General features: G+C 44.8%; 1 protein-coding gene across 5 annotated transcripts in view; it reads right to left on the reverse strand.

The window, feature by feature from the left end:
• The window catches only part of ELMOD2 (ELMO domain containing 2), a 965152-nt gene that overhangs the window by 771764 nt on the left and 165482 nt on the right, over positions 1-27906 (reverse strand). For 3 of the 5 annotated variants that reach the window (XM_069631199.1, XM_069631197.1, XM_069631196.1), the window contains exon 2: positions 14747-14891. The exons of the other annotated variants lie outside the window; for them this stretch is intronic. In XM_069631199.1, the coding sequence (XP_069487300.1) occupies positions 14747-14888 (142 nt within the window). In that variant the 5' untranslated portion in view covers positions 14889-14891. The remainder of the gene's footprint in view (positions 1-14746; positions 14892-27906) is intronic. 5 annotated transcript variants of the gene reach the window in all.

A 27906-nucleotide genomic window follows, 5' to 3' on the forward strand; every position in this document is an offset into this window, starting at 1 on the left:
AAATGGGATTTGGCCTCAAATTCCTGGACCGTCAAGGCGAACTATAGAAACCCAACTCTCCTGCTAGTAGTCAACGGGCACCTGACAGAACCAGTGACTGTTGAGAGGGGGACCAAACAGGGATGCCCGCTTTCCCCGATACTATACGCGCTCTACCTCGAGCCTTTCCTGGAGGCGTTAAGATGTAACCTAAACATAAAGGGGATACCATTCGCTGGGGCTTCACATAAAATAGTAGCGTTCACGGACAATATGATTTTGTCCCTGACGCAGCCCGATATAGCCTTGACGGCGGTAGAAAGAGAGCTTCTGCAATTTGGAGCCGTTACAGGCATTACAATGAATGTCTCTAAAACAGAAATCCTCAACCTTAAAGGGAACTTCCCCATACAGATGTGTCGGGAACCCAATCACTTATCTGGGCATAAAGCTGACTAAAACGATTGAACAAATGTATCAAGCCAACTATCCACCCTTGCTTGAGAAAATGAGGTCGAAATTGGTGGACTGGGGGCCCCTGGCTATCTCATGGTTGGGCCGCATTAATACACAATAAATGGTCATGCTGCCACAGCTGTTGTACTGTTTTTGTTGTTTTTGTTGCCGGTATTTATCGTGCCAGCCTTCTTTAGGGCACTGAATAGAATAACCAGCAGATATGTATGGGTCAATAAACGCCAGAGGATGGCGGCTAGGATACTGAGAAACCCTACGGACCAAGGAGGCATGGGGAGTCCAGACTTTAGGGCTTACTACAGGGCAGCTCAACTCAAAGTGATTCGGGACTGGCAAAAAGACGATCGGGAGAAGGTGTGGAGGTCAATGGACAGGGCGGTTCTGGGGGAAGATCTAGAATTTGTTCTATGGAAGCCAAAACAGGACAGGCCCAAACAAATCCATAGCAGTGCCCTCTTAGACCTAGTGGCCCGAGTGTGGGATGAGGGAGTGCGGGAGGCCTGCCTTACGACCTTCCCTTCACCCTACACCCTCGGGAACTCGCAATTTACTCTGGGGTGTAATACAGGTGCATTCGATTCTTGGCACCAGGGGGGTTGTAGGATGTTAAGGGATATGTTCAGTAACGGGAAGATGAAACAATTTGAGCAATGCAAGGCAGATTTTGCAGAAAGGGAAAGGTATCGGTATCTCCAACTGAGGCTCTGGTTGCACCATCCCACCATGCAACAAGCGGCAGGTCACCAACTGACCCCGTTTGAAAGGTATCTCAGCAGGGAGTCTGGGGACAGGCACCTGATCACGGCAATTTATAAACATTTGAAGACAGGAGAGCAACCCCCAGTGAGGCCATACACGAGGTGGTGGGAGTCAGCTGCAGGGGATCAGGGGGGGAGGGCGGTGGGGGAAAAAGAATGGGCGGGCCTGTGCTCACAGATCCCTAAGTTAACAAGGTCTCTACAGATGAGGGAGATCTGGATTAAACTGAAAACCCGGTGGCACCTGACCCCCTCAAGGCTTCATAGTATATACTCAGGGGTATCACTCCTCTGTTGTAGGGTCTGTAAGAGGGAACCTGGGAGCACATATGTTGGACCTGCCCAAAGATTGTACCTTATTGGGAAATGGTTTTGGAGGCAGTAAACCAAGTTCTAGGCATGGACCTTAGGCAATATAAGTCCCTTGCGCTCACAGGTCTGGGGGACCACTTGAAACAATCAAGACCAGGACGGGGCGTAAGCTGTATGTGATAATGATGATGGCGGCGGCGGCCCTGGTATTGGCTCATAAATGGAAGGCAAGCGACCCTCATCAGGACCATGAATGGGTCGCAAAACTATGGGGTCTGTTAGCAATGGAGTGGCTCACGTATTCTATCCAGGAGGATCATGCTAAATTTTCCATAGACAAGCTTCCCTAATTCGGTACTTGATGGAAGGAGTAAGGGTGCGATGGTGCCCTCGCACTATGCGACTCTTGGTGATGGCGGAGAGCTCTGGAGAGGAGGAGCCAGGAGGGAACTAGGGGGCCCTCATTATTACGCTGGCGTATCTACCGAACACTGCCCATAATGCAAAGATTTACTAGTAAATTCTTGGGTGTACTCTCGAACCGGGGGCGGATTGTTAATGTTACATTGTTCATGTTTAAAAATGCCAATTAAAACTTAATTTCAAAAAAAGATGGGAAAAATAACCACCCTTCAAGAGCTTGGAATATAACTTGAGACCATTGTTCCCTTAAATAAGGCCATCTAATACCATTGCCCACGTATCGGGGTCTGATTTCAGAATCTCGTATCTCAGGCCATTAGGACCCAGAGAGCTAGAAGATGAGCTCTTAAGAACGAGGAATTTTATTTCCTCTAGAGAACATTTCAGTGACCATGGAACATCTTTATTCCCTGCCATTATAGCTTTCTCTGATGTACCGTATAATCCGGTGAAATGATCGACCCACACCTGCTGCTGCATAACTCCATCCTCGGCTGCTACAACTGGACTTTCCCAGGATCTTATTGACCAGACATTTTTGGAATTGTGTTGTCCAATAGCTCACAACATAACTTCCCCTCGAGCTGTGTGCAGTGGGCACGATGGGCTCTGGACCAATTTATATAGGAATCTTAAAGATTTTTTACTTCCATTTTATAGTCCTTCAAATCCTTAGACCTATTCTTTAGTCTTCTTAACTGCCCTCTCATTATCCTTTTCTTTTCCCAAGTTTGTTCGTCAAAACTATGGGGATGTCTCACTTGCTGCATCAGAGCTGCCTTGCTCGGGGGATTAGTGCTCCAGAGGAACTCCACAAACGTACTGGGGTGACATAGCTTCCTCCGCCGCCATTCTGGCGTCAGGGAAATGAGCACCCCAGGGTGTTGGTCAGTGGCCCACCCCCATTGTTTTTAAAATCGGACAACTCTATTCCCTCCATTTTTCACCGTCAATTCCTGCGGGAAGTATTGTCCAGCTATCCCAGATTTTTTCAAAAAGTTAGCTTCTCGGATAGCATGATCACTCGGAAGGCCATTTACAATAGCAAAGCGAGAACATTCTTCAAACAGAGGCCTAAACAGAAACAGATAATCAATTGTCAAGAAACTATCCTCCCTCCCCCAGGTAGGAGCCGGAGGGATGGCTCCCTCAATAGAACCGTTTGCCATCAAAAGGTCCCAGTCTTCAAAGAAATTAGCCCATGATTCACCAATAGGTGATGGTGGCCTAAAGATAGTCGAGCCCGGGACGGAACTCTTTATGCACTGCGCATTGAAATCACCCATGACCAAAAGCTCATAACTTGGCAGCTGTTCTGTACATAATAAGAGTAGATCTGCCAACGATTGCTGAAAGTTCTTAAGATCGTTGGTGATTGGGTTCCAATCTACATTTACTATAATCCATTTCAAGCTGCCCCTTTCAGGCCCTGAGTCTGCTTTCACCGCCAGGATACCAGACTCCGCATATGAGGGGACGATGGTATGCCCAAAAACCCCATTTCTACAAGCAATGCTAAGACCCCCATAGGGCCAACCTACTCCCTCACCCACCAATTGCTGGAATATTGAAAACCCATCCAACCCAAAAGTGGTCTGAATGTTTCCTGTAACACAATTAAATCAAACCTCTCAAAAATATATGCCCGTCTTTCCGTTCTAAAAGATCTATTGCCCCTGGTATTCCATGACAGGAGGTCAACAGATTCTTTCACTAGAGTTGCTTACCAGGTACCACCAACTGGATATCTGTGAAACAATCTCCGGAACCATAGACCGCATGTTGGATGAAGTTTCTGCACTATATAGAACAACGAATTGTGTCTGCCCCGTTACTCCTTTCGGCCCAATCTTGAGTATGAGTTAGTGTTTGCGGACAGGTCCAATACGGCTTCAAATCTTAGACGGGGGACCCAATGGTCTTTTCATCAGTACCCGTACTGCTGCGATTGTCCTATGCGCGTGGCCCCCTGCAGTTTCAGTCCGAGTCCTCTGTATGAGTGGAAGACTTCCGAGGATCTTTGATAATTTCGTCTGCCCCCGGCACCGTCATGCCTATATCAGTCTGCAAAGGCATCGGCCATTTGCCCAGGGCAGTTAAATTATTAGCTGACTGCTGTTTGCCCTGCATAAGCACAGGACCACCTCCGCTCTTTTTTGATCTCTTGATATATCGTGCGCTGTTTCCCTCCAAGGAATATGGGGGCAATCTTCAGGGGTTCACACGGCACCTCAGTCTGACCCCCCACAGTTTTCGTGCTTGGTGAAGACAAACTTCCTCAATTCGCTGGTACAGAAGGGTCCACCTTTTTCTTACGCTTTCCTGACACTCCCAACTTTGGAATTTCCATGATGTCTTGTTCGCTTGTTTTAATCTTCAAATAAAATGACTTAGATCCGTACTCCGGGTTTGCTTAGCTTTTTGGGGTTTTGTTTTCTTGGTTTCATTAGCAGGCCACTGTTTATCAGGACCTGAATCGAGAAGGAGTCACTTCGGTCTCTTTTTGGTTTTACCGTCCAGTTTATCCGATTTCTTAGTTGGTGTCGTTCCCTCCAGGGTTCCCCTTTTAGATGGCGAACTCCGACTCAGTTGTGGTATATAAGGGTCGTCGGCTCACTGGGCGAGACGCACCACGCCTTCCAAGGTTGAAGCTGAAAGTGGAGTATCATCCAAGAGGCTATTTACTGGATCTTGATTTTAAACTTCTTGGGCTGAAACAAAAGGCTCAGATGGTTCACGTTCCACACTTCTCTTGACTTCTGATGAATTTTATCGACCCAAATCCTCTTTGGCCCCTTCCCAATGTTTTAGCAGCTGATCCAACTTTACTGACTGCTTCTGTCTTTCTGTTCGGAATTCCTTCAGATAATCCCCCACCAAGCCATTAATTGCTGATTTTAGGGCTACCAATGAGGTTTCATTGATCTCCATATCTTTGGTGATTTCTAAGAGAAGACCTCTATGCTGGAATACCTCTGATTTTAAGTCTTCAAACACCTTAACCAACAAGGTTAGGACAGAATTTAGGGCTGTAAGTGTAGGTGCTGTATCCAAAGGAACCTGATCAGTCTGGGTAAACATGTGCACTGAAGAGGGCCTAGAAAGCCTATTTTGGTGCGATTTTCCACCGCAAGCCTTGAAACTTCGAGCAGAGTTGAAATGGCTTTTAATTCAAAGGAAGAGTCCAGGGATATTTGGGGTATGGAGACCCCGACTTTTAAAGGTGTTTAGGATATTGACTGTTCCTCCGCACACTCCGCATCCACTGTAGACAACTACAGACATTGCGCGCTTTGCGCATGCGCGTAGAAATTATGGGTACGCAGAAGGCAGGCAGAGTCCTTGCGTTGCAAGCCGAGCAATAGAAAGCTCCCAGGCTTGTTTGTAGATGGCAATCACAATTCAACATTCAAAGTGCCATCGACGTGTAAGCCTGTGCACCAGCAAAGGAGACATCCAAAACTATATAATAAGGTGAAGTGTGCCCTGCCACCTGCCAAACACTCTGCTCACTCCTGAGGCAGTGGGTTTTATAGGCTCCTCCTGTTGTTGTGGAGAACAGCAAAGACAGACTCCAGTCTGTATACAAAGGAAAAAGATTGCACATTCGAGCAGCAGGCAAGGTTTGCAAAACAGCACCACCAATGGGGCTCTTGGATAACCTCCTTCCAGAAAGGAATGGGTATAGTTGACAAAAGTATCAATTCTGTCTGACAACTGTTCTGCGTACACCTTCTGCATTTTACATACAGTTCGTCAGGATGCTTCTGCTTAGGGTTTGCTCTATCTCCAGCAATTACCTTCTACTCAGGATACTGTCCGAGCAGGCTCCCTTGCCCCACAGTTGACTTCTACTTCTACTACATTCAACTACTACAGTTCTGACAAGAGTTTTGACAACCACAGTTCTACTGCTGCTACTACAACTGAACGTTTTAGGCAACTTCAACAAGACTTCTTAGACCTCTACAGGTTGGAAAGACTTTTTGCTTGTATGGCAAAAGAGGGCAGCCTCTTTGCCTTTCTTTCTGTCTTGCAGCTACCACAAAATCTGTCTTTAGCGTTTAGACCATTTCCCCTCAACTTGAACAGTCTCAGCTGAACAGATTTTAAATGTAGTCTTTTTAAGAAGTCCCCAGCTTCATACACACCTTTTCGTCCAGTGGTTACTCCAAAGCTTTAGTACCTCTCTTCCAGCCTTTGATAATCTTGTCAGCTTTATACTAGAGGACTGTAGGTTAACAACAGCTTCAGCAACTGTAAAATAATAGTGTGCAGTTCTGAAATAAGCTGGATTTACTTCATCAGGGTTGGATAATGCTTGTTCTTTGTTCTGCTTCAGCCACTTCTACTTCAGCGTTCATTATGTTACAAGATGCAAGTCTCCAAATGGAAACGAAATTAGGCACACACAATTTCGTTTTGATCTTGAACTGCCACTTCAAAAAGATGCACGTTCCCACCTTTCAGTCAGCGTTAAGCATCCAAGGTATTGGTGGAACAGTTTTTCATGGGCGACCTCTTCAGACGTTAAAGCTGCTTGTAACATTTCTGGAAAGTCAGTTCTGCTTCAGTAAGTTTACCGGCAATGTTCTCCTCGTTAATGAGAGCAACACAACCTCTCGGCAACAAGTTACATCTAACAACGGGGAGAAGGAATGCTTCCACCACGCACGAGCACTTCAGCTTGGCTAACTAAAGTGCTTGTTACATTTCCCTAGTTAGAAAGACGTCCCACTTCTGCAAACCACTTTTACTCGTTTTGATGTACATGCAAGTGCAAATAAAGCAATTTACAGTTACGGCAAGTTACTTCTGTTGATTTGGAATATGGAGCTTCCCTTTTCCCGACTTCACAATCACGACTGCGGGCCGCTTCTCATTCCCGGCTTGGTATCTTCTACTGCTGCTGCTACAGGCACTCTTGGGACCCACACCCCATTGCTGCACAGGAGTCTCAGACCCAGCCTCTTTTTTTCGTATTGCTAATTTTAATCAGATTAGCGGTTTTGACAAGACGTGAATAGGTGAAGTACATACATTCTAAGTGTAAAAAGTAAACGCTCTTTCATTCTCATTTTGCAGATCTCCAAGTGTTATGGACAAGTTCCTTTAGAGATTAGAGGTTGAAACCTTGAATCGTTCAATGTTTGTTGGGGCATGTTTCATAATTTGTGCCATAGCTATTAACCATGTAGTCTTTTCTCTGCTGATAAGCCTCGTCCACCACAAAGTTTCTTCAAAAATGACTGAGGATGCAAAGAGAGGTTTCAGATAACTCGATCTTATGTTTTGGGTGCCAAGGTATGCCAGGAGAAAGTGTCTCGTATTTCATTTGTTTCCAAAAGGTTGAGGAGCGCTCTTAAGAAGGTGTTCCTTAGGGATTTATTCAGAAATATTTTCAGGAATTCCTGTGTATGGTTCAGGTTAAGTTTTCTTGTCTGAATCGGCAAATGAGATGTCAATTTGTATTTTGCCGATAATTCTAGGGTGAAAATCCACTCTAGTTCTTCGATTTTCCTTTTCACCTTTGTTGGGTTCTGGATCAGCTCTTCTTCCGAGCTTTGTATTTCCGCCAGCTTGTCTTTATTTTCTTGCTCCCACAGGTTAAGCATTTTGCAACAAACTCCAATGTTTTCTAGTTTAATCACTTTGAAAATGCAAGGGCGATTTTCCAGCAGTGTTTTCCTATAGAGCATCATACTATTTCGCACGATTGTTGCTTGCAATGATAGAAGGCTTAGTTCTTGTCTAATCAAAGACATTGGGGTTGACTTAGGCAAATTGAGGACAGACCTCCAAAAGTAACCTTCCAGTAGTAGCCATGTTCTTTTTTGCTCTACAGAAGGTGATCAGAGGGAGTAAAGAAAATCGGCCGAATTATTTATCAACCGCTCTGGCTTGAGATGTAAGCTTTCTTGTTTTTTCCAGGAGAACTCGTTGCATAGATGTTTCCAATTTTGAGCTATTAAGGGTTACTCCGAGATACTTAAATTTGGACACTTTTTCTATTTGGGATCCTTCCAGGAAACATTTGAATTTTTCCAATCTCGTGAGAGACTTTTCCAGTAACATGATTTTGGTCTTTCCTTTGTTAATCTCTAAGTTGTTAGAGCAGAAGTATTTTGCCAGGTTGTCAAGTTGTCTCTGAAGACCGATAGCTGTATGGTCTATTAGGATCATGTCAATGGCGTACAAAAGACAGGTTATTTTCATTTGACCCATCATTGGTGGGAATGATCTCACTCTTTCCTCTGTATTTTTGAAGTCTCACAAATATGCTAGGAAAAGTGCAGCGGCAAGAGGGCAGCCTTGTTTAACTCCTCTTGCATGGGTATTTTCTCAGACAGCAGACCTTGTTGGCTCAGGCGTACTCTCATTCTGGTGTTTATGTGTAGAGCTCTAGTCGGATGTAGAATTTCAGTGGGACATTTCCAAGATGATAATTTTTTTTCAGAGTTTCTCTCGATTGACCTGGTGAAATGATTGAGCCAGGTCAATAAACGCGATGAAAACCGGATGCTCAGGAGCATGATGTTTGCCGTGGTTCCAATATTTTTCATGAATCACGTGTGAAAGGGGTCGGCACAGGGCGCTTTGCTTGGCCACGATTGGAAACGAGACGATAAAATGGAGCTGAAGACCTTCCCAATAACGTCTAATAATGTAATGGGGCGATAGTTTCTCGGATCTGCTTTGCTACCCTTTTTGAAAATTAGGACCACTATAGATGAGGTCCAAGATGTTGTTATTGATTTGGACTCAGTGCACCCTTTAAAGACAGCGCTAATAAAGGATGCCCATTCCACCGGATGGTATTTAAGATTAATGTTAGTTATCCCGTCAGGGCCCGGGGATCTCGATGGTTTCAGCTTACGATCACGTCTTCAATTGATTCTCTGTCGCCTAAATCAGCCCAGGGTGCATTTAGTTTACATTTCATTGGTGCAGTAATGGTTGGTACGAGGTGGAATAAGATTTTAAAATATTTCACCTAGGTTGCTTCACCCATACTGTTTAGAAGGGTTTCTTCAACCAGTTTCAACAGATCCTATGAGAGACCAGAATTCTCGAGGATTGTGGCTGCTCATTTTCCTCATCATCTTCTCCAAGTCCTGCTGATACATCAATAGGCGGTAGCCTTTAACCCAGGATTTATATTTCTTTGTAGCATCGAGCAACAAATCCCTATTTGTTTGGTTATTTTGTCCTTGTGCCTATATTAAAATGTTTTCGTAATGCGAGCCTTTTCTCTACCAAGGTTTAATCAAAGGTGTGGTTTTTAGGATTTAGCGGGAGTCTCACTTTATTCATATTTGTCTTGTATGCGAGGAGCAGAGGTTGATAATCAGTAAAGGTTGAGTTCCTGGTGGATTCGCTGACTCCTTTTACATAGTTATAGTTTTTAATGAGATCTAGAATGTTTCTCACACTCAGCTTAAGTCTAGTTCCTTGGGCGTTGCTTTCCAATTGCATATTCATTTTTGTTTTTTGCGCAAAGGTCGATGACCATGAGAAAGACAATAAATTGTGGCCACTCGATTTTGTCTTTATGGCCTCAAAGGAAGCTACTAAAGGAATTAAGACCCTAGATGCAAATATGTAGTCAATTGTTAGGTGGGATTTTTCTCTTTCTCATGTTGGAATACAATCTGTTTGGGTAAATAGGGCGTCTAGGTTGAGAAGTTCTCTTGATGTCATAAGATTTGTCAAAAGCACACCGCTCGCTTCAGCTGGAGATTTTGGTTCGTTTAGCACCCCCCTTGCCTCCTGCAAGTTGCGTTCATGTCTCCGCAGAGGATTATATGTGTTACTTGATGTTCCACATAGACGTCATCGATTGATTTTTCCAACATCATGAGGAAAGTCTTATTGTCCAATGCTTGGGGATTCCAATAGATGTTCATGATGATCACTGATATGGAAACCAACTTGCCTGTATGTTCCGTTAGTTGTTCCCAGCTTACTAATATTGCCAACAAAAACAGGTTTACAACTAGAATTTTTTACAGACTCAGACCCCTTCCCGAGCGGATCGCAGATATAAAACCTGAGGATGGGCAGCCTTGGGCTCCTTTTTGGGCCAGTGAAATAGCAAAGTTGTAGCCATCAAGAATTGGTTTTCCAGTTAGCCAAGTTTCCTGGCGCCATAGTATGTCAAAGGCACCAAGGTACACTCCCCCTGCAACCGTCAAGTGTCGAAAGCCACGTGTGTTCCAGGATCTAAACCTCAACACCCTCTGTCGATTTTTGGAGATCTATGTGTTCAGCCTTTTGGCCTGGGTGATGAGGAGTTTCACATTGCTGCTTTCGTAAGTGAGATGTTAGTGCTTTTGGGATCCAGGACCATAATTGGTGGAGCGGGACAATTTTTTACCTGAGTCGGTGGAGTTGGTAGTAGAAGATCTTGTAAGATTGTCCTTTTTACTTTCTTGATTGGGCCATGTGGGAATCTTCAGAGCTCGAAAGGATCCTTACATTTTTGGACGTCCACTGATGTTCGAGTAAGCAGGGTTTTTGTAGGGCGCTTGAGGATTTTATGTTTTGTATGCCGGTCTATTGGGCTGTTAATCACTTGAACATTCCTTTTTGTTAATTGTGAAGTGGGTTGGCTCACCGCTCCATCCCTGGAACTTGTTTTGTCTTGTAGGTCCTCAGTTTTAGAAGATCGACTAGTTTTAGAGTTATGGTCTTTTGAATGCTTTTTGTCACCTTTTAAGCAATGAGGAGGGGCAGGAGAGGATGTTCTGTCTTTCACCTCTGTTAAGCTGTATCCCAATTTTAGAAGATTTTCTGCCGTGTCACTTATTGTTTTCACGACGGAGGAGGCTATATGCAGGTATGATACTGCTTTATTACCCTCATGGCCTGGTTCAACTAATTTAAGGTATTCTGTTCTTAGTAAGCGCAAGTTGGGAATACAATGTAGCAGTTTTAGGACAGTTCGCCTGTTTAGCACAAGATATTCACGGTTGTCCAGTAGTTGCGCCAACTTGAAAGTGCGCTTGCTTTTTTTCCGTCTCCAATGTATAAGGGATTCTAGCTTCGGAGTGATCGGCCCAGTTTCCCCTAGTACGAGATATTGCTCCTTGTGAGTGTATCCTGCTCTTGTCGGTTCCTTTGACCAGATGGTTTCTTTGCGGCAAATCTCTTACTCGAGTTTGGTAATGCTTCGAGTTCACCTTCTTGTCTTTTAAATTATTCCTCTGGACATTTCTGGAATAATGTCGGGTTTCGTTTTCCTGACCCAAAGTGGGTTTGGAAATTAGTTTTTTGCAGTGGTCTTCTAAAGTCTGAAAGTTAGCAAAGCCCTCCAATTCTGATAAATTTCTACTGGGAGTTTTAGTCTTCCTTGGAGAAACTGGTTGTGGGCAGATCTGACTGGGGTTTTCAACCCTGCTGGCAGCTGTTGGGTTTTCCTGGTCTGTAGATAGGTGCTTGCTTAAGTTCATCAAGTCCTTGTCTTCCATAAAATCATCCACAGTTGTTGGTGATTTCCGTGACTGCTGCGTTTTATCTAAGTGGTTTAGCGGAGTGTGGTCAACCACTTCATTTTCTTTATTGCCTTGACATTGTTGAGTTTTTTCTCAGAGCCGGAAGACAAATTTTCACTTCGCTATCTCCATTAGTACATTGTCCATCTAAAGTTTGTAGGCAAGATGTAGTTTGCCGTTTGTTTTCTGTCTTTCGGTTTAGAATGGTCAAATATAGCAAAGTCTCTGTTAAAGTTTGCTTTAGAGGTGTTTTCGGCAGTGATGTGCTCACCGGTTCCACCAAGAGTAGAATCACATCTTCATCTATAACAGTTATTTTTGATGACACCAGTACCTTTTTTTTTAGCCAATGAGGCAGTTTTCTGTTTTGTTTGTTTTGGGTAGCAATTGCTTGCGGGTATCTTTCACCTTCCTTTGCGCCTGCGTGGAAGAAGCCTTGCAGTGGTTTGGTGATCTCTTTCTGTCTGCTTGAGTGGTCCAAAATTTCCCTTTGCAGATGGGCACTTTGGTCCGATAAGGTTTGTGCGCTTGTTGCAGGGGTTTTACTTTTTTAATACTTGGTCGCAGTTTAGCTGACTCACTCCATTGCATTTAGCGATGCGATTGGTTTTGGTGGAGTTGAACTTTGAATCGCTGTTCCATATATATATACACATATACACACACACATTAGTTTAGTTTAGTATGCATCATCGCTGAAACAGTTGTGTGGTCTTATCGACTCATGTAGCTTGCTGAAAGGTGCTAGAGGGATCGTTACCGCAGACATTACTGAGAGGAGGTCTGATTTTTTTGATAGGGAGTCTTTTGCTGAGTTTGATGGCAATTCGCTCAATCTTCGGTTTCTATGAGGCAGGGGTGAACTGGGAACTAAAAGAGGCCCTGGAAATAATGTTCAAAGTGGCCCCGTATGACACATTTTCAACAAGCTCAATGCTTTTCCTATAAGAACATTTGGAAATGCCACACAAATGAGGTCCAGGGTGCAGAGGCCCACCGGGAAATCTCCAGAGTTCCCAATAGGCCAGTCCACCCCTGCTAGGAGGCAAGAAAGGTAACGGTGGTAACAAGTCCCTACGTGAAGGCAGACTAGTTTGTGGAGCCAGTTATTTAAAACTTCAGACTCCTCTAAGGAGTCACTTAGTGCGTCAGCTTGTGCCGGGATGATACCTACGTCACAATGCACAGAACTTAGCAGATCGCTTCCCTGTGGTCTTACATGGACTTGGATAGGCACAGTGAAAAGGATTTTTCCTGATGGTATGTTCACCGCCAGCGTAGCCATCACCCGGCTCCTCGGTCTGCGGGACGCTGTTGGAACAACTACATGTCTCACCCTGTGAAATTACCCCACTACCCTGGGCCCTGCCTCCACCCAGGTGATCCTCCCGCAGTGCACCACCCCCAGGATTGAGATCAGGAAGCATCTGCCCTCTCCTGGCCACTTGGGAGGAGACTTTAGGCAGGCTTCTAGAGGGAGATCCACAGCATTCTCCACTGTAAGGATACTGCAGTGTGCGTGTGTGAGAGAAAAGTGCGTAGAGAAGGCATTTTAAGATGTGCATATGAGAAGACTGGTGCACAGTGGATGGAGGATGGCTGAGTAATGGTGTGGGAGGAGTATTAGTGTAGAAGGAGTAGTAGAGGAGGAGGAGTGCAGCAGGAGTGGGAGGAGGAGGATAATAGTGGGAGCAGGAGTGTAGTAGGGGAAGCAGGACAGGGATAGTGGGAGGAGAGTAGGGAGTAGAAGTAAATTGGAGGGGGAGGACTGGTAACAAAGGGAAGAAGCAAGAGCGCGAAGAAGAGGAAAATCAGAGGGACAGTACAGTGATGGGAGCAGAAAGACTACCAATAGTGATAGTAGAAAGGAAGACTTAAGCGTGGGCTTCAGTGAACCTGTGTGACAGAATACATACACAGCACAATTCCAAACACCATTAGAATATGAACATCTAGATAGAGTAGGGACAGTTAGTAAATCCCTAAGTGAGTTGAGACAGCCAGCGTTTTAGGAAGACCTCTGTAGTGTAATACAAGCTACAGTAGGGGTTTCATTTGGTAGAACTAACCTGGGGACACCCGAGTTGGGGAGGAATCGCAAGGGAGATGAGAGAGAGTATGATGCCCCAAGATCCACAAAGTACTAATAAAAACCCTTGAACATTTCTTGGGTCTCACAGTGTTTTGTGTGCCCTGTGCGACAACTGCCTCTCCTGACACAGTGGCACATAAGGAAGTCCTGTCTTTACATCATCCTTCTTGAAGACGTACAAAGGTCTTTTGAAAGATTCCTTGTCCGATGCGCTTGACCTATCTTCCCATTTCTTGATTCCAGCCAGGATTTCTATCTTAATCAGTTATTCCTTTTATGCCTCTGACAATTTATGAGGAAGATATGCAATTAATCAATTGTTAGAAAGTGTGTAGCCGTATTGCAATGTAGCTTGAAATACCCACAGTGGCCTTATGGATTATGGTTATTAAGATTGACATCTGTTTTTGTTCCATAGATAAAACAAAGTGGGCCTCATTGCAAATCAGGGCGTCCAGAAATAACGGTGGCGGTAAACCCGCCGCCACCGTTGTTTCCGGACCGCCTGATCACAACTCCTGCAGGCGGGAGGTGATGTTCCCGCCAGGTCTGACCTGGCGGGTTTAACACCGCCCGCCTGCAGGCGGACGAGGAAACACCGGCAGCATTACGAGATGCTGCCAGTGTTTCCATGATCCCCATTCTCGTTGAGTCCCATAGGACTCAACGGGAATGGGGATTAACATCATTCCGCCTCCGTGATTCCCGAAAACCGGGGTTGTAATGCCCCAGTAATTCCGGGAATCAAGGAGGCAGAATGGTAATACGAGTCCGGCGGTAACCAGGCGGTTTTACCGCCTCGGTTACCACCGGACTCGTAATGAGGCCCAATGTGTAACTTCTGTTTTTCTAAAAGTCACATACAAACAATTCACTTTTTATCAAAATGCAATTTCTATTTACACCTGATAGTGTTTCAAAACGGTGTGGCAATGTAAATACATTGAAATAAGATTAATACCAAGACAGATCACCACAAGCTATTTTACACAGATTACTTGCTGTAGGGACCCTGGGACACTCTATTGATATGTACAAACAGTTTTAATAGCCCACCTCCAGCACAACTTTGATTTAAGTACATGTTTGCTTGTGTTGCAAAAGAATGTCACATATCCTATTTCTTTCCTGCCTACTTCAACCCCAACTACACAAGATTTCCCAATGTGTGACTGCAACAAAAAAAGAAGAGCATTGCATATGTTAATTACCTATCATGCGAGTTCGTTTTGCACCTCCAGGACCATCGAATATACGCTTCAATTCACATTTTCCAGTTAAATGCCTCAAAATCCATTTCAACCAACATCTAAAGAAGGTACTGTAAATGTACTGCCACATGTATCCAAACATCTTCTGTATAAAAAAACCAAAGAAAGATCTAATCAACGCATCATAAATTGTGGCTGCATAGATCATTGTACTTATTTTTGTACATAGAATATACAATTAGTCCTTTACTGAGTGAGACCAACCATAGACAGAACTGCTTGGTACTCTGTCAACAAAAAACATAATTGTCACACTGATACCAACTTATTTGATTATGGTCAGAGATCAAATTAGAAATTTGTTGTGGCCTAACGGGCAAATTCAATGCCTGCTGGCTGGGCCTTAACACACAATTAAAATGAGAGCACGGTTTATGTCATATTTGGTGAATTTGAACATAAAGGCCTAAATGTATTGACTTCATACTTGGCTCCCTTATCAGCAATAAACTCTCCTAAATGAAAAAAACATCAAAATGTTTACACAAGAAAAAATAAAGTAGAAGATAGAAATCATCTTTTCATGCCCTATTTTAGGAGTGAGAGCAGCAAGTTATTATGTGGGATAAAGGAACTGGAGACATTTTCTGTTGTTCCTGGTAGAAAGACATCTGAAAATTGGTGTTCTGTAATGCTTATGTGTCAGATCCTCTTCTGTGCACTACCCGAACAGGAGACTGAATGAACTGTATGGAGTCAGACACGTAATGTCAACAGACAAGTCATAAATAAAGCTCAACACCTTTATTGAGGAACAGGTTTGGTGCAGTAGCTCCTACAGAACCTAGGTATTAAATCACACCCAAGAACGATTAGCTATACTCAAAGTGCCAAGAAGGAGAACTCAACCAGTTGCAGGGACTTAATAAGACCAGGGACATTTCCTAGGATTCCATGTCCTTGAGAATTATCCCCTAAAGAACACAAGAGAAAGACTGATTAAGGGTCTCGGGATAAGTCATCTCAAAAGGGCTTTACCAAATGACCATCCGTCCTCCCGGGAATCCCTAAACTAGTATACAGCCTTGGGATTATAGGACCAAGCTCACTCCTGGCTTTTTAGTTACAATGATCGAACACCCGATATTCTTTTTCACCAACTCCTATTGGCACGTATTTCCAAGCTTCTTGCAAAAGGTACAAACCTGGCATAGATTTTCTCACCCTCGAGTGGGTCTTGATCTTAGCCAAGTAGCAATACCTTGCCCCTCAAGTACTTGGGCAAGTAGCAATACCTTGCCCAGCAAGTGCTTAAACCCCCTTGCTTGTGTCTTAGAAAGAGTTATTCTTTGCCCTAAGCCGAGAGCCGTCCTACTATGCCAGTGCTGTCAGCCCATAGTAATCTCAGTTTCTCTTATCTGATCTTTGTCTCGTGCCTAGGACTGACATTTAACCCCTCAGAAGGCTTTCAGCACACACTCCTATTTATTGCTTTCAATCTGAGAAGACAGCTCTCAACAGGCTTGCAGCTTTCCTTCTCTGGGTCAGTTCTCTTCTAGTACCCAAGATAAAGCCCTCATTAGACAGGCAAATCCCTTTCTGGGTAACTTTCCATCTGTGGGAATTGTGGATGAAAAATAAGGTTGGGTGAAATGATGAGTCAAGAGAATGATAAATTGCAAAATATGTGTAAAGTGAAATCTGATGGAAAAAAAGAATTACAAAATTCCATACTGATTTAAGAAGGCTGTGCCTTGTAATACTTGCACCGGCATAGTGTAGTTAGAGGACACATTTTGAAATACATATATACTTGCTAACAAGGAGTTGTTCCATTTTGGCACATAGAAATATAGACACATGCTTCCTAACAGCAGTGTGAGCCCTCGTTTATGCCCACACATCTAATTTCCAGTTTGGTGCTATCCTGTGTTACTTTAAGAAAATCCCAGATCTGTACTTGTTATCGTCGGAGGACATAGAATTTGTCCGCTCACCAAATGAAGATACTTTCTGGTTGGCAGAGGTGGGATTAAAATCTAGGGTTGGGTTTAAGACTATTCTAGAAGTCACTAAAGCCCTCGAGATACAGGGCCTGGATGTCCACATGACGCTGCCAGCTAGGGAAAAGAGCGAGCCCGGGGAGGTGGAGGGATGGGGTGGGTGAAATAGAACCGTCCTTGGGGGTTGTACATCCAATTAGTACAGCAATGATAATGGGGAGATGAAATGGTCAGAATGACAGCCTTACGAAGTCCTGGTCTCTAATGCCAGAAAGTATGACTCAAGTATTCCAGAGATTAGGAGTGGGAGGGGCGCCTCTTTAGTTGCAACAAATTGGCGCTCTGAGTTAGAACACACAGGGCTCTAGTTCATTTAAAGTCTGTGCTATGAAGGAGGCTACCTTTGACAATAATGAACTCGTATTGTTCCAAGAGACGTCATCGTTAAATTCCCTGCAGATAGAGGGATTTACTACATTGCATCAGCTGGCATCACATTGGGGGGCCTTTTGATTACTGCCCATAATTCCAAGATGATTAAGATGGAGGTTGTTCTAGCCAAGTCCAGGGGAATCCCGGCAGCGTAATTGGAGTTAAGAGCGTTAGAACAGGTCCAACATTTGCTGGTTATTAATTTATACTGGAACCCCGCTTGTACTGATCTCACACATTTCTTGGAGTCCCTATCTGATCTTTTGATCAGGGTAAAATTGGATTATCCTGGAATCGACATCCTATTTACAGGTGCCCTGAACACACAATGTATCGCTACCACCGCCAACCAGGATGGACTGTCTATAAGAAGAGTGACACTCCGAGGCAGGAGATCGATATTGTTTCTCCTGGAATGGAACTTGATCATGGCGAATGGAGCGATGGAGGGAGATGTACCTCCGTCTGTGACTTGGAGACGGGGCAGGGTGGGTCCTCCTAGACTACTTATTATGTGTTTATTTTCTCCTCAAATATTTGAAACTTGTACTAGGTTCCAGGTCATTCATGGGGGCACTAGTGATCATGCCCGATTGAAAGCTACAATGGCTTGGGGCTTCCCCGTAAACTGGCAAGACCACTGCCAGCCCGTTGTGGTAAATAATGGGGGAAATAGGTTGGCCTAATATAGAGGGTCGGGAGCAGTCTTAAACGAAGAACTCCAGAGAGCGTGTATGGGGATGCAAGAGCAGGCATTGAAAAGCAAATGCAGTCCACTAGCCTTTCAGGATTTCTTATGGGACACAGTTAAGCCTGGGGATTAAGCAACACATACGGCCTTGTATATAACCATGTCTTTGATGAAGAGATGTGGATAAAGAAGAAGAAGCATCTTCATAAATCTATAAGAGATTTAGAGACTGGAAGTTAGGTGCCAAAAGACCTTAAAACGAGAGTGGACCGGCTTAAAAAGGACTTTAGGAACTGGTCTCGAGGGCGTCTAGCTGCTCGTTATCAAACAAACAGGCAATCAATGTTACGAGTGGCGACTAACAATAATGCACATCATTTTTGGGCACTGTTGAATCATCTAGAGGCCCCTCAGGCGGGCCTCCAGAGCAATGTTATCTCGGAGGCCAGGTGGTGTAATCACTTCTCGCTTTTCTATAAAAAAAGACATGCACAAGATCTTCCTTCAAGATTCCCAGGGGTGATTGGGAATTAGACCAATTGGAATGCCTAATCGCTGAACTGATTAGTAAATCTTACTCTTCAATGGCGACAGGGCCAAATGGCCTGACTTATCAGGTCCTTGTGGGCAGTGTAAGACTACGGTCAAGGTTACCATCTTTGCTCTTTCGAAACATTTAGGAAAAGAGAATGTTTCCTCCATCTTGGAAAAACGTCAGTAGTGGTCCCCATTTTCAAGGGAGGCGATCAGAGTGACCCGAGAAACTATCATCCGATAGCCCTCATTCACGTGGACAGCAAAATATTTGTGGGCCTAGTGTTGAGAGAATTGGATTGGTGGGCTAGAGATAGTAACATTTTGTCAAGGTTCCAGACATGCTTTCGAAAGGGGCTTTATACCACATTGAACGGGACAGCCTTGGAGATCTAAGTGAACAATCACGGAGAAGGTGGAGGTCCAGTGCTCTATGGAGCCTGGAGAGACCGCTCTACAGCGTTCGACACGGTTAATAGAGACCGGCTTTGGGCGAAATTAGAATCATGGGGGGCACCGAAACCACTAGTGGCCAAGTTATGCAGTCTTCATTAAAAAACTAATATGGGTTAGACTGGATGCTTTGGACCGGCTCTCAGACCCAGTGGCAGTTGAAAGAGGAGTGAGGCAGGGATGTCTGGTGGCACCCCATGTTTTCAATTTATATCTGTCGGAATAGTGGGAGGCGCTGGCAACAGTGTTGCCCAGCCCCAGGATCGGCACTCGACCGGTCAGGTGGCTGGCCTACACCGATGACATCGCCCTTTTGGATAATACAGCGGTGGGCTTGCAGCGACTCCTGAACGCATTGGGGGATTACGCACAGATGACCGAGCTTGTGATAAATTCAGTGAAGTTCTGGTCTTTAAAAAGACCCAGTCAGCGACTGATAAATTACAAATGGACTATGGGAGACCACATCATTCCTGTAGTAAAGGAGGTGGTTTAACTGGAATTCTCAGTATACGCATTCCCGAGGGTGGGACAAATGGAGCTTGACTTTAACAAGAAGTCCTCTCAAGTGATCTCTCCGATGAAAAAGCTTTTGATGAAATTCTGCAAATTCTTCCGGTTACCATTGATTAAATTATATATTGCCAAGGTAATCCCAGTCATATTACAGGGACTGGAAGTGAAACCACAGGCTTGGGAAATGCGTTGGTCAAGGTTAGAGGGACAAATATGGAAGCAGGTTCTGGGACTCCCGAAAAGCTTGCCCATAACAAGCCTAAAATACGAGCTGGGCCTAAGATCCATCAGATTGTTTGTGATCCGAGTCTATGAAGCTACGACTGTCGGAAGCAGCCAGCAGCTTGAGCTGTACTGTAGAGCGTGGTGTGGCTGGACGGTCCTGTGTTACTCCTGTAGGTCCTTTCCTCTAGATGTGTTGACATTGGTGCTGGAGGACTGTGAGCGGACGAGGGAGGACGAAGAGCACTTTTGCCCAGAGTAGCTGAGAGGTGTTCTCCGTGCCCTTCGACGACTCCTTTAGACGGCATCAACATCTTCAGGTCCCTTTGGGACTTCTGAGCCCGTGATTTGGACTGGGTAGGTCTCGCTTCAAGTTATGAGCTACGTGCTCGTAGCTCATCTTCCACCTGTGGCGTGGCTTGCTTTCCACCTCGGCGTGTATTCGCGAGGTTGGAATCTCGGAAGCTAAGTTTCTGAGCTTGGATAGGAGGCCAGAATAGGCCTTGGGGGCTACCACAATATTGTGGAGCTGTACACAGAGTTGCAGAGCCTTAAACTGAAGGGCTTAAGATAGCATTACCAGTTAGCCAGCAGCAGCCCATGTGGGAGCCTCATGGTGGTCTGCTTGCTGGTTTGCCCATTTACTGATCTGCCCTGATTCTATCTGCACGCTTGGGCGTCCTATTTGTGTTTTGTCCATTGCTACATACTATAATTCACTGCTGCCCATTGTCCCCTCGACTGTTTGGCGGCTGCTAGCTGTGGGTGACTGGTGACTGCGGATCGTTGATCTTTGAGGCAGCTGTTCCTATTGGGGTCTTTTAACCACGATATAAGCAGCAAGCTAGGGATTAGTAGGAACTTTTATTACCCCCCACTGGTGACTGTGGATTCTCTATCTTTGAGCCAGTGTGGGAGTAGGGGTTAAAACGACTCTAAACCATCTCTTTTGCACTATCGGCTTATAAATCTTATAGAATCTACTATAAAGGTGTGCTAATTCTAAATCTCCTACTATCATGAAGCTGAGAAGCAAACTTAAAAATGGCAAGAAGAATAATAATGATATGAAAGATGCAGATACAGTGGAAATAAGCACTCAGACGGTGGCTGCCAAAGACAGGAAGATCACCGATTTCTTTGGGGATCAAATGGCTGTTGCTCAGATACATGGTACCGTTGGATGCTGATACACCTAGCGAGGAGGCCTGCACCTCGTTAGAATTTGACAATAATAATTCACTTCTTAACCTGTGCTACAGCCGGGAAGGACAAATAACCAATCTAGAGCGACTGAAGGATCAGAGATGCGATCCAGACACTATGGATATTGTTACTCCAGACTCAGTGGGATTAATATCTAGCATCCCCCCATTGTAACCACGGACAGACTTTCATGTTCCCCCCGACTTACTGGTCTGGTGGATGGGTGGGTGACTGAATTAAGAGAAAATGCATCCCAGACCTCTAATCATGAATGTGTTAAATGCAATATAGAATCTAAATTGAACAAATTAGATGCTCATTATACTGCAACCAGTTTCGCATTGAAAATCTTGCTAAGGCTGTGCTATACCATTGTCGCCCAAGTGAGAAATAATGCAGATGCACTTAAGGAAATGTCTAACACACATAGAATCACTGATATGGTGAGGGATAACACACTGGGTGCGAGCGTGCATGCCAAAGTGGCTATTGCTGTTGTAGACAAACAAACTTGGAATCAACATTGGTTGAAATTATGTCTGGCAGTGATAGTGAGAGTGCGGATGGATGTCACTTATCTAAAAGAGAGGAGAAGGAGACAAAAACCTGTAAAGAAACTTGAACAGGACAGGGGTGTGGAAGTGGGGGAAACAGTTGAAAAGGTGGGGTCAGAAGGGTTTAAATCCATTTCCAAAAGAGGCAGAAAGAGAGCAGCAAGGAAGGCAAAAAAACATGCCCTCAAAAGGGGTAACATAACCACCTGGTTGATTGGCTCAGAGAAGCCAAAAATTAAGGTTACTGATCCGCAGGTCATTCCTGTGACGGAGGGGCCAGCTGATGTACCTGGTGATAGTACCGTGGATACAACTGATACCTCTGTTGAAAGTGATAATAGTGATGCAGAATATGTTGAAATTGTGGGGCCTATCGCGAAATCTAAGGTTAAGTTCTCTAAAATGGCCAAGGAACTGCCTGTGAAACCATCTATGAATAGTAAGAGACCCTCAATGGGTCCAGGCCCTGCAAACTCGTGTCTGGCTAGAAAACAGTTTACCATTTCTAGCAGCACTAAGATAACTAGAAAGCTCATAAACCGAGGTAAACTACTTTAAATTCTAAATGCTCAACTCCCTCTGAGAATATTAAAAAGCAGGGATTTTAAGTTTGTGGAACCCGCCCGAATCTGCTCAGTCGAGTACACTGTTACTCTGAAGTTGTGGTTTACCTTGTGAGAGAACATAATGAGGAGCTGAAAAGGGGTGGATATCTGCTTGATGTTAGTGAAGAGGGAGATGACTGGCCTGTAAATAGGGGTAACCCCGACTATGCAAGAATCTGTGCCCAGGGTAACAGCCCTATGATGGTTAATGATGTAATAAAATCCCACTGGGAATGGCTTTGCTCTTTTCTACCACCTGTCCATAATAATCGAGATGACACTACTATTATATCCTGGAATACTAGAGGCTATTGTCATCTCTTTACGGAATCAGGTTCCTGTGACCTCTTCTGTAATGCACAAATTGTTTTACTACTGGATACTTGGCTCATGCGAAAGGCGGTCTGATGGTTATACAGCATATCACAATCTGGCAAGAAAAGGAGACAAGGGCAGGCCCTATGGTGGCTTTACGATTCTGGTATCCAATAATTAATGCTTATGAATGTGCATCGTTTTCCTCTAACCCCAATGTATTGATGGTAGAGGTGCAGCTGGATAATGGCAGCTGCATTATGCTGGTCAATATATATGAGCCCCCTGGCAACAACCATACCATTGACATACAACAGACTATTTATGAGTGCCTGTCTGATAAATCCATCCCTGAGGGGGTGAAGAATATTATACTGGGAGGAGATCTTAATTCCAACATTCTGATTTCTAATATGGGGGAAATGACAAAGGCCGAGAGGTGGAATACCTTTATTAAGGATATGGAATTATTGGTGGTGAATGGATGCAAACATGATGAGTCCACCACCTGTAGTACATGTTAATGTTAAAAGACATTTGTACCACGCACTAGCACCACCGGAGTGGTCCCTTGGCGCTCTAGCGGCTCTGTAAGAGGAGGGGAGGTTGAGTTAGTGGGAGGAAGCAGGAAAAGTGCACGAGAGCAGTGATGTGCTGTTGGCGGCCTCAGCCCGGTGGGTCCGTTGGCTGGGCCTGGGGTGTTTGCGGCTGGTAGTTGTCGTGTACTCTTGTGCAAGGCTATGTGTGTTTTTATGTTTTGTTGTTGCAGTGTAGTGAAGTTTGTGCGGTTTGTTGTGCTGTAGGTTTTGGTTGTGTTTGGTTTGGAGTTTGAGAGGTGTATGCAGAATGGGAAATTGTTAGTAGGGGTTGGTTAGTTTGCGTCTCTATCCTGAATAGAAGCGCTCGGCTTGCGTAGTCTCCCTGTTGAGGCTCTGTCCTGATCTGGGTCTGACTAGCATACAGGTTCCTTACTCCTCTAGCCCCCGCCTCTAACATGCTCTCTCATAGCTCCCCTTATCTTCCATTCATACTCCTGTGGCCATGGCACTTGCCAATGACAACCTCTCAGATGGTGGGGTGATTGCCAATATCTCGATAATTCCACACCCATGTGGTACTTGGTAGTAATTAATTAAGGGGCGGGCAAAGGTGTTGGTGTTGTCTGGGGTAGTTGACTCAGTCTCCGTGCGTACCGCCTGCGTTCGCGTTCCAGTCTATCCGGTGTCCCCGTCCAGGTGTCGTGGGCGTTACTCTCTCGGGTCCGGGATGTCCGTGTCTTTTTGGTTTAGTCATCCTTTTCCAGTTTTGGTTTCCTGTGGTGTTGTAGAGCCAGGTTTTTAGCGATTTCCTGACTTTTACGTGATCTTCAGTGTTTCTTATTTCTTTTGGGATGTTGTTCCAGGTTTTTGCAGATAAGTGGTAGAAGGAGGTGCCTCCAAGTTTTTTCTTATGGTATGGTTTGAGTTCCAGGCGGATTTCGTTGCTTGATCGGAGGGGTCTCGTTGGTTTGTAGACTATTTTCATTTGTAGGAATTCTGCTCCTTGTCCGCTGATTGCCCTGTGCGTTATACACATTGTTTTGAAGGTGATGCAATGTTTTACTGGGAGCCAGTGTAATGTTTTGAAGGCTGGCGTGATGTGGGTTTTCCTGGATAGTTTGAGGAGTAGGCTTGCTGCTGCATTTTGGACCCGTTGCAGTTTCTTCAGGAGGTATTCTGGTATTCCGAGGTTTAGGCTGTTTGCATAGTCGATTTGAGACATGATTAGGGCGACGATAGTGAGTGTTTTGTGCGCGAAGGAGAGGAAAGGTAGAATTCTTCTTGCCGTGCGGAGGAGGAAAAAGCATTTCTTCACTGTTGCATTTATTTGTGGTTCCAGGGTTAGGTTGTTGTCCATTAGGACTCTCAGATTTTTTTACTCCCTTCGATGGTGTTGGTGCATTTCCCATTTCCGTAGGCCCTGGGATGGTGGTTTTGTTCTCTTGGTCTTTGGATACGATCATGATTTCTGTCTTTCCTGGGTTGATTTTCAGGTTGTTAGAATCCATCCAGTTGAAGACTTCTTTTAGACAGTCGGTTAGGGTTGGATGGTCGGCATCAGTGTCTTTGATTTTATAGATGATCTGAGTGTCATCTACGTAGTTGTAACATGTAATGTTGTATTTTTTGAAGATTCTGATGGCCGAAGTCTGATGTTGAAATATAGTGGAGATAGTGAGGATCCTTGTGGTACTCCACAATCGTTGGCTCGTGGAGTGGATTTGAAAGGTTCTGTCTGCTAGGAATGATTTGGTCCAGCGTAGTGCTGTGTCTGTTATGCCTATGTCTTCTAGTCTTTCGGTCAGGGTGTCGTGGCTAACTGTGTCAAAGGCTGCAGAGAGGTCGAGCAGAATAAGGGCTGAGGTAGTGTTTGAGTCTGCGTTAGTTTTGAGGTCGTCCCAGATGGATAGTAGTGCTGTTTCAGTTCCTCTCGCTGGTTTGAAACCAATTTGAGATTGGTCCAGCAGGTGGTATTTTTCTACATGTTCTTGGGTTAGTTTATACACGTAGGTTTCTAGAAGTTTCGCTGGGTAGGGGATGTTGGAGATTGGCCTGTAGTTGGAAAGGTCATCTACGTCACCACTTGTGTTTTTTTAAGAGTGGCTTGATGTATGCCGATTTGAAGATCTTCGGTACAGTCCCTGTTGAAAGTGATAGATTGGGTCCATGGGTGATCCCGCTTTCTTGCTTCGTTTAACCAGCATTGCGAATGCCTCTGCTGATATTTCAGGAAAGCTTCGGAGTTTGTGTTGTGGTTCCGCCTAGTGGTCCAGTATCTGGGTAGAGTTGTATCTCTGCCCAACGCAAGCCACCCTACCTTACGGGTCCTTGTAGTTGCTGGTTGACGGCTGGCCACTGGCTTCCCCTGCGGACACCTGCTGACACTTCCTGGAGCCGCCCTTGGCCTCTGGGTCCTTAGCCGCAGGGGGCTGCCGGGCAGAGGGCTGCCCTGGGAGGACCAGTGATGAAGGGCTCGAGGCCCAATCAGAGCGGGGATGGGCGGGTTGGGAGGCGGGAGGGGAACAGAGACCAGGAGGAGGGAGAGGGATGCTTCAGGGGATTGGGGGCCTAGTTTAGGCCAAAAAAAATACACAAATGCCCAGAGATGGGCTTCCTCACCCCGCGCCGGCTGCCTGCATGGACGAACGGTCTGTATGCATCTACATTAGACTATATATGTATGAGTGACAAGATGTTTGATAGCCTTACTGGCTTTGAGCCATTGGAAAATGAATTTAGTGACCACTCCTTGTTAAAATGTACGGCTACCTTGGATATCAGACCTGCAGATACAGATGCCACGGGGGATCACTATCTCTAGCCGTGGCAACAGGATCGGTTGGTCAGATGCCAACTTAGCTAAGGTTAAAAAGTGGTGTGGTGACATATCAATAGAGCATTTGACTACTCGCTCTGCTGATAATAAAGTGAGTTGGCTGTCTAAACACATATATGGTCTTATGTCTATCGGAGGGAAACTGAGTCCCCACAAGAACGGTCTTAGTAAAACGAGAGTTTATGATAGGGTCATTAGGGATAAGGAAAGAGATGCGTAGGAAATTGCGGGCATGTGATTCTAGTGTCCAGAGTCTTGAGTTGCTTCATAGGACTAGGAGAAGGATCATGAATACCTACTGCAACGAGATCAGACGGTAACTGGCCTCCGATAACATTAATTGGCAACACATGGTCTGACTTCTTATTGACGGGAACACCATGAAATTTTGGGCTAGCTTCAGATCTCTTGGCAATGTAGGAGATTTGGAGCCGACTACCCCCATTGATAGTCATACCTGGGTGAGGTTTATTGCTAACAAATTTGAAGGTGATACATTTAAACTCGTAAAGAGTCCGATACCTAATCTGACTATTATGTGGGAGGATATAAGGATAATTAAGAATCTAAAATCTTCCAAAGCACCTGGCCCAGACGGTGTCTGTAATATCATAATAAAAGATGCCCTATTCCTGGAAGAAGTCCAACATCATTACGGTCTTTCAAAGCGGCCCTCATAACCTACCTGAGAGCTATAGGCTCTCGACACTCACTGATGTGTCTAGCAAGATTTTCGGTTCCCTAACTCTCCATGAAATAACCAAATGGATCGATAGTAATAACATCTTGGACAAGGCTCAAACCGGTTTTCGCAAAGGGTGCTCGACAAAAGATAATATCTTTATAGTAAATACACTTATTGAGCAGGCCAATGGTAAGGATATGCTATTTGTCGATTTCTCCTCTGCCTTCGACTCTAGAGCGCAAGAGGCTGTGGTCAAAACTTGAGTCCTTTTGTATGCCCCACTCATCTCCTGTATGCTTGTATGACGATATATGACGAACGTAAGGCCAGGATTCGCCTGGACAATACGGGTGCCTTGTCTAAACCTGTTTCCATTGCAAAAGGTGTAAGATAAGGTTGCGCTCTGGCACCTACCCTATACAATCTGTTTATGGCCGACTTTGGTGGTATCTGGGGAGAGAGGGAAAATGAATCTAATGGTTCAACAGAGCAAAAGATCTAAAGTTATGGCCACCCTAACAGCAGTCATGTCCTTCTCCAAAAAGACGGCAGGCTTCAGCCTGCTGGGAATAACGAATATATATAAGCAGAAACTGGTGGCTATGTTCTTATATGCCTTGGAGACCTCTTTTTCTGATTGATCTGACAGGGCGGATGTGACGGAAGGTATAATATGATGCAGATTGCTTGGACTTACTAATTATACCCCGGTTCAGGCGGTACGGCTCGAAAATGGAGCTCATCTCTTTGTCTATCCAAATTGACCGTAATAGAGCTAAGCTCTATGTGAAATCAAATTTGCCCAGCCGGGAACTCTGTTGCACATCCTTCAGGAAGGCTTGGAGGGAGGTAAAATGGACGCCCTCAACACATTTAAGGAGAAAAATCTGCAACTTTTTGATAAAATCGGTTGGTCACCTAAATGGGATCATGGTGAAGGGGAGGTACTAAAATCACTGAAGGATGTCAGAGAAGTGGGATTAGGCTGCCAGTCATGATAAGGTCTCCACCATGAGCTCACTATGCACATTTGCTAAGATGCCCCAAAGTTATCTGAAACGCATGCCCTCTCAGGCTAACCGCAGAATATTTCTAGATATTAGACTCAATCGCCTTAATGTATTTGGGGTTTGGGGATCTTGGACCAATCTACCTGCTGAGAGAAGGATTTGTAGAATATGTGCTGACAATTCTAGGGTGGAAACAGCTAGACATGGTCTCACCTGCTGCAAGAAGATGAGATCGACCTAAATACTTTGCTAAATTCGATTATGATCACATATATATTGAAAGTGAAATCTTTTGGCTGAGGTGGCTCACAGGGAGAAGTAATAGGTTGGTCATTGCTATCACCCAGATTTGCAAGGTGGCAAATGAACGCCTACGTAAATTTGAAGGAGGTTAAAATGTTGATGGATCTTGGTAGTGGACCTGAACTAGATTCTGCTAGGAGTAACCAGTGAATAGGTTTGCGGTGCAACTAGCATTTTAGATTTGTGTGGCATAGTTTCTGTTTGGATTTATAACACCGGTGTGCCCTTTTTATTGTAATGATTGTCTTCTTATTAG

Source organism: Ambystoma mexicanum, chromosome 6q (genome assembly GCF_040938575.1).
Source record: "Ambystoma mexicanum isolate Mex_15411 chromosome 6q, UKY_AmexF1_1, whole genome shotgun sequence".
Classification (NCBI taxonomy): Eukaryota; Metazoa; Chordata; class Amphibia; order Caudata; family Ambystomatidae; genus Ambystoma; species Ambystoma mexicanum.